General features: G+C 52.9%; 1 protein-coding gene across 1 annotated transcript in view; it reads left to right on the forward strand.

Annotated features, from left to right (window-relative positions):
• Window positions 1–459: 459 nt before the first annotated feature.
• WDR45B (WD repeat domain 45B) overlaps window positions 460–7612 on the forward strand; it is a 30644-nt gene continuing 23491 nt past the window's right edge. Inside the window, exons 1-2 of the mRNA XM_017524721.2 lie at window positions 460–654; window positions 5509–5583. Coding sequence (XP_017380210.1) covers window positions 588–654; window positions 5509–5583 — 142 coding nt within the window. The 5' untranslated portion in view covers window positions 460–587. The remainder of the gene's footprint in view (window positions 655–5508; window positions 5584–7612) is intronic.

Below are 7612 nucleotides of genomic sequence, written 5' to 3' on the forward strand. Positions count from 1 at the left end.
CTCTGTGTCCTGGGGGTGTCTCTGTGTCCTGGGGGTGTCTCTGTGTCCTGGGGGTGTCTCTGTGTCCTGGGGTCCCGTGTCCTGAAGGGGGGCTGTAGTACTGTGGGGTTCTGGGCATGCCTCTCCTGCGGGATGATGCACCGGGCCCCAGTTCTGGGTCGGCCCCCCTTCTCTCCCTCCTCCCTCGGACCGTCAGGTGTCGGTGCCAAGCCCGCCAGGCGCCACCCACCCTCCCTCCCGCGGCGGCCCCGCGCCTGACAAGGCCACGCCCTCCCTCGAACGCGCTCGGCGCTCCGTCCCCGCGCTGCCCGACTCGGTTACACGCGCTCGGCGCTCCACGGGCTGTCTGGCGGGGCGCGCGCGTGCGCTCGCCCACGCACGCACGCACGCACGCCCGACACGCACGCACGCACGCCCGACACGCACGCACGCACGCCCGACACGCACGCCGGACACGCACGCCGGACACGCACGCACGCCCGACACTTCCGGCCGCGGCGGCCTGAGCGCCGGCCCGAGGGGACCAGACCACCGGCCCCGCGAGCGGGATGCGGCGCTGAGGAGCGGCGACCCAGCACGGCGGCGCCATGAACCTCCTGCCGTGTAACCCTCACGGCAACGGGCTGCTCTACGCCGGCTTCAACCAGGACCACGGTGAGGACGCGCGGCGCGGCCTTCCCGCGGCCCCGGGGTCCCCGACGCGCCGGCCTCTCCCGGGTGCCCGTTTCCGGCCAGGCCGCCCCGCCCGGGACCGCGGCCCCGCCCGGGCTCCCCTCCGAAGCCCCTCCCGGCCCGAGCCGGGGTCCGGACCAGGCCGGAACCGGCCCCCACTGTCCCGGCGTCCGCCCCCGGGGTTGTGGCCGCTCCGCGCCGGCGGTCCCGGGCCGAGGTCGCCCAAGCCGCGCTCCCCGCCGCGCCGCGCCCACCCGGCCCCCGGCCCCCGCTGCTGGTGGACGCCCTGCCGGGAGCCCCGTCCCGCCCCGCACCCCCGAGGCTCCGGCAGGGAGCCCGTGGCTGCGCCGAAAGTCGCGTGGGGTCGCTGGGGCCGCGGGCCGGGGGCGGGTCTCACCCTCCCCGTCGGCTTCGTGGGAAAACGCCCCCCCGCCCCCAGCCCCGGGCCCGGGAGCTTCCTCGCGTTCGGCGGAATGAAAGGCCCGAAGGAGGCTTCGGGGGAACCCTCGCAGCTTTGCGCGCGGCGGAATCCGGCTGTAGGCACGGGGGTGTCAAGGCCCGGGAGGGCGCCGTCCTGCCTCAGTGCTCGGAGCCGCCGGGGGGCGGCGGGGCCCGGACTCGCACGGCCGCCTCCCCCTTCCCGGGAAGGGCGCGCCCCCAAAGGCCGTGACTGGCAGGGAAAGGAACGGCCGTTATTCCCGGCCTGACTTCTGCGAGGTTTTACAGGGTGGCTGTGGAAGTTCTGCCTTGGAAGACAATCCAAGCAGGTGCCGCATGATCCCGCGTTTGTGAAGAAAATTAAAAAAAAAAAAAGTTACGTATTTTGAGACGGAGTCTCATCTCAGCTCGCTGCAGCCTTGACCTCCTGGGCTCCAGTGATCCTCCCCTTCAGCCTCCGGCACCACGCCCGGCTAAATTTTGTTTTTTTTGTTTTTTTTTTTTTTGGTGGAGATGGGGTGTTGCCATGTTGCCCAGGCCGGTCTCAAACTCGTGACATTCTGTGATCCGCCGCCTCGGCCTCCCAAATTGCGGGGATTACAGGCGTGAGCCACCAGGCCTGCCCCAGAAATCATTTTTAAAACAACTTTTGCCTATAATCTTAAATTGTTCAGACTTTTGGCTTGTCTTCTCTTGAAGATAATGTGCGCGTCAGTCTTCACGACTCCGTGTGTTGGTGCACGCCTTTCTGCTCTGTGTCAGCCTGCTTCCAGTTTCCATGGGAAACACAAATGCCTGTGTCTACAGGTACTCTATGCGGGCGTGAGCTGCTGTTCCTCGGGCTGCGGCTGTAGTTCCAAGTTGGAGAGTGGGGAGTGTCTGTGGGTCGCGCATATTTAAAAGCACCCCCTCTCACTGACTGTGCTGCCCTGCGGCCAGTCGGGCTTCCTGGGTGCTGCCAGCTTCCCAGGGTTGGGTGCTGGAGTTTCTCCGGGAAGAAGGTTTTGCTGAGACAGCAGGTGATGCCTAGCCTCCTCAGAGGGTGGTTTCCAACCATTTGGTGTTTGTGATGCCTTATTTTTGCCTAAATGTGCTATACCTGTGGAAGAGTGCATGTATCATAAGTGTTCAGGTGATGAATTTTCCAAACTGAACACACCTGTCACCAGCAATTCAGAAATTGAGTATACCTGGCCACCCTTGTTTCCAGTAAATGCCCCACCTGGCTTCTAACACAATGGGTTCGTTTTGTCTGCTTCTGTACTTTCTTACTCAACATCATGCTTGTGATTTTTTTTTCCATATTGAGTATAGTGGTAGATCAGCCTTTTTTTTTCTTTTCCGAGATGGAGTCGCTCTGTCACCCAGGCTGGAGTGCTGTGGCATGATCTTAGCTCACAGCAACCTCCACCTCCTGGGTTCAAGCGATTCTCCTGCCTCAGCCTCCCAAGTAGCTGGGATTACATGGCACTGCCCCCTCCCCCACCACGCCCAGCTCAGTTTTGTTTTTAGTAGAGATGGGGTTTCACTATGTTGGCCAGGCTAGTCATGAACTCCTGACCTCATTATCCACCTGCCTTGGCCTCCTAAAGTGCTGGGATTACAGGTGTGAGCCACCACGCCTGGCCAGATCATTCTTAATGATACACAAGGTTTCTTTGTCCAGATATATAACAATTCATATATCCATTCTACCATGGTTGGGCATTTGGGTACATTCCAGTTTTTGGCTATCATAAGCATGGTAGTGCTACTATGATTATTCTAGAACATGTCTTTCAGTGACATGTGTTCACATTTTCACAAGGCATATACTCCTATATATCTGGGAGTAGAATTCACAGTATGGTAGATAGTACACATAGTTTTCCAAAGTGGTTGCATCACTTTGCCCTCAACTAGCAGGTCTGAGAGTTCCCACAGCTGTACATCCAGCTCACATTTGGTGGTCATTTTGGTGGCTGTGTAAATCTCTCCGTGTTATTTGCATTTTTCTGATTTTTTCTGTTTATTGACCGTCTGGATATCCTCTTTTGTGAAATGTCTAAGTCTTTTTGCCCATTTTTCTGTTGAGTTGTTTGCCTTTTTATTGTGGATTTTTAGGAGGTGGTTTGGGTATTTTTATTTTTATTTATTTTTTTGAGATGGAGTCTTGCTCTGTCACCCAGGCTGGAGTGCAGTGGCATGATCTCGACTCACTGCAGCCTCTGCCTCCTGAGTTCAAATGATTCTCCCGTCTTAGCCTCCCAAGTAGCTGGGATTACAGGTGCCCACCACTACACCTGGCTAATTTTTTTTGTATTTTTTGTATAGACAGGATTTCACCATGTTGGTCAGGCTGGTCTTGAACTCCCGACCTCAGGTGATCCACCTGCCTCGGCCTCCCAGAGTGCTGTGATTACAGGCGGGAACCACCATGCCCAGTGAGAATTTTTACACAAGTGTTTTGTCGGAAATATATGTGTTCTGATGAAGACAAGTATGGGGTTAGAGCTTGGGGAAGATGTAATGGTTGAGAGAGGAAGATTAAGCTCCTTTATCATTTTCATGTTTTCCAGCAAGGGATTCCTCTATTCAGATTATGTGAGTCCAACAACATTAAGAGGGAGTTATGACGCAGAGTAACTTGCGATAACAACATAGCACTTTCAAATGAGTGTCAGACTCCAGGCCCGAGTGAATTATGTTCACAGTGCACGAATTGATTGGAAAATGTGTGCTCAGTTAACTGGGGTAGTTGTCAGAGGTCCTTGGATCTGTTACGGTCTGCAGTTTTATAAGTGACTTGGACAAAAACACAGGCATGCTCTTCACATTTGGAAGGGAAGCTGATAAGATAGAGTAATACGGCTCCCAAACGGGAATGGCGGATTAAAGTTAGTAGAATGGGAATGTATTTGTTTGTTTTATTTTTTTCTTTGAGATGGAGTCCTGTTCTGTCGCCCAGGCTGGAGTGCAGAGTGCAGCTGTGCGAGCTCAGCTCACTGAAACCTTTGCCTTCCAGGTTCACGCGATTCTCCTGCCTCAACCTCCGGAGTAGCTGGGATTACAGGCGCCCACCTTGTATTTTTAGTGGAGTTTGGGCTTCACCATGTTGGCCAGGCTGGTCTTGAACTCCTGACCTCAAGTGATCTGCCCGTCTTGGCCTCCCAAAGTTCTGGGATTATAGGCATGAGCCACTGTGCCTGGCCTAGGATGGGAATTTTTAGAAGGCCTTTGCATTTGGCTTTCACACCACTTTTGCAGTCATTGTGAGGAACCAGACCTTGCAATATTTCATGTAACAAATGAATGGAGGGTTTGTTTTTTTCTCTTTCCAGCCACAGCTTCATATAGCCAACAGTTGGACATGGCATTTAAGGAGATCAATATAGTCCTTGGGTCATGCACAAGTATTCACACACTGTTATCTTCGCACTTAAGTGCTTTGTTCAGTTCGTAACAGTGATGTTTATTTGGACCGTTGACAGCCTGGTGTGTGACTTGTGTAACTCATTGAGACTAACAAGGTTTTGAGAAATTAGGATGATTTATAGGTGGGTGCAAAGTCACGGGAGACATCAAGAGCTGCCTTCTATGGGACCATTCTGTCAATGGGAAAGGGTATCCTTCCCTCACCTTCCCAGTTCCTGGAGTCTGGGACTACCTCTTGTCTCCCCGGCACCCTGCCCTTCCCCTCGCCTGGTGTCCACAGTGGGCAGGGTTGCCTGCTTTGTGGCTGTCCTCCTCTAGGTGTGTCCTTCACGTGTGTCACTCATTGCCCCTCCAAGACCTGGTGTGATACCTGACACACAGCATTCAAACGTATTTGCAGAGGGTCGAGGAGGGAGAGCATCAGGAAGAGTAGCTAATGAGTGGCCAGGCTTAGCTCCTGGGTGTTGGGGTGATCTGTGCACCAAACCACTGTGGCACATGTTTACCTCTATAACAAGCCTGCACATCCTGCACATGCACCCCTGAACTTGCAAAGTTGGAAATGAAAAATAATTTTAAAAAAGAAGTGTATTAGGAACAAGAGGCCAGTGGTGAACGTTAGTGAGAGGCAGGTGAGGGGAAACGCTTAGTGACAGAGTGGCTCCTCGAGGGAGCTGGTGAGGAATTAAGAGCTCAGGTGGTAGCCTGGGCCACGGAAATGCCACAGAGGGATCGTGCAGTGGGGAAGTGTGAGCAGCTCCAAGACTCCTTGATGCGTGCTAAAGGACAAACAGAATGTCCTGCTAGGATGTGCTTGTCACTCAGTGACACTTGTACAAGGAACGGAGTTGTGACTTAGCACGTATCATGTCCGTGTGGTTTGAGTGTCTGCAGGAGTCTTTAGTAGTCGCTGGTTTCTCCAGACCCCTTACCTTCCCCACTCCAGGCCAAGGGATTAATGTCTCTTTTACACTCCTGCTTTAGGATGCTTTGCATGTGGAATGGAAAATGGATTCCGAGTCTATAACACCGATCCACTAAAAGAAAAGGAGAAACAAGGTAAGGATTGATGGACGTTTCCTGGCTTCTCCCCTTTCTGACCCTCGGAGTCTAAATTTAACCTTGCAGGTGGAGCTGGGAGGCGATGGCTACTTTTGAAAAGTAAATAGGGTTCATGGCCCCCCATAAATTTGGAGGGAGCTGTCCCCTTTTTTTGGTTGAGCTTTTATGTGTGCTGAGGGGTACAGGAGTGTGTTGAGCAGGCTTGGGCCCTGGCCTGATTTCTCTAGTTAAGTACTGATCAGCATGAACTTCTTGTGCCTTCTCCCTGTCACAGCAGGGATTTTCAGAGGTTTTTTTGGCAGCAGAAACCTCTGTTCAAGTAGTCTTACCTATAACCCTGGGATGTAAAACAGTAAGTGGTGCTTTATATCTGGGAGTTTATTTTGTAAGTCAGGGTACATTTCCTTAATTGGTGATAGGAAGATGGCCTGGGAGCCTAGAGCTCAGGCTGCATCCACACTGTGTACATTTGAGTCCTGGTTCTGCCCTTGACCAGGTTGCTGTGTGACTGTGGGCAGGTTTCTCCACCTCTCTGGGCCTCATTTTCTTGATATGTGAAATAAGGTTGATAGTAATGCCTGTCTCCCAGAGTTCCTGTGAAAATGAGCCGGGGTGTGTAAGACACGTAGGTTGATGCCTGTGCACGTTAGTGCTGGGCGTGTGTAACACACCGTCGTCATCAGCAGGAGCTGCCACCTGCTTTACTCTCAGAGGAAGTCAGCGGAACTGTCGAGTTGGTGGTGGTGGTTTTCATGCATCTAGTGTACAGTTACTTTGTTTTGGTTGTGACAGTAAATTAGGACAGTTCTGCTGTATGCAGATAGGTAGTTGCAACACTTTTTTTCTTTTTGAGACAGAGTCTTCCTCTCTTGTCCAGGCTGCAGTGCAGTGTTGCAATTTCGTCTTGCGGCAACCTCTGCCTCCTGAGTTCAGGCAAATCTCCTGCCTCAGCTTTCTGAGTAGCTGGGATTATAGGCACGCACCACCATGCCTGGCTAATTGTTTTATATTTTTGGTAGAGACGGGGTTTCACCATGCTGGTTTCGATCCCCTGACCTCGTGATCTGCCCACCTCGGCTTCCCAAAGTTCTAGGATTACAGGTGTGAGCCACCACACCCAGCCTTTTTTTGTTTTTGTTTTTGGAGACGGAGTCTAGCCTCTATCACCCAGGCTGGAGTGCAGTGGCACAATCTCAGCTCACCTCAACCTCCACCTCCCGGGTTCAAGCAGTTGTCCTGCCTCAGCTTCCCGAGTAGCTGGGATTATAGGCATGTGCCACCACTCCCGGCTAATTTTGTATTTTATTTTTTTTAGTGGAGATGGGGTTATTCCATGTTGGTCAGACTGGTCTCTAACTCCTGACCTCAGGTGATCTGCCCTCCTCTGCCTCCCAATGTGCTGGGATTACAGGTGTGAGCCACCACACCCGGCTGCAAAACATTTTAAAACAGCTTGACTTGCAAATCTCAGGATACTCTTTACTAAATTGACCCAGAAGCTTAAAGAAGAGTTGTAGGCGTTGGTATCAAAGTTGGATCGTTAACAGCTGTGTAGGGAAAATTCTCAAACCATGTTTTTCTCTGCTCTCACACTGCAGCAGTCCATCAGCATAGAAGACGACTTCTGTGACGGAACGTGGGGGGCTTTTTCCCCACATGCCAAGCAGTGGACACCAGCTGGGTGTCCTTTGAGTTCTGACACCATCCACCTAGAAATAGAATCAGATCCCACAGATTGAGGGCTCAGTCCCTAAGACTGCCCCACTCACCACATTCGCGAGTGTGGGCCTCCTAACATCAGACCAGCTTCAAGTTGGGATTCCCACAGCACCCACATTGGATTGAATTAGTTTGCTGGAGCAGCTCACAGCTGCTTGGGGAAGCACATTTACCAGTTTAGCAGCAGTCCCTAGCCTTTCTGGCACCAGGGACTGGTTTTAGGGAAGTCAATTTGTTCAGGGGGCAGGAATGGCTTCAGGATGAAATATCCCCCCTCAGATCATCGGGCATTAGACTCTCTTGAGAC

This window comes from Cebus imitator, unplaced genomic scaffold (genome assembly GCF_001604975.1).
Source record: "Cebus imitator isolate Cc_AM_T3 unplaced genomic scaffold, Cebus_imitator-1.0 Scaffold36, whole genome shotgun sequence".
Lineage (NCBI taxonomy): Eukaryota > Metazoa > Chordata > Mammalia > Primates > Cebidae > Cebus > Cebus imitator.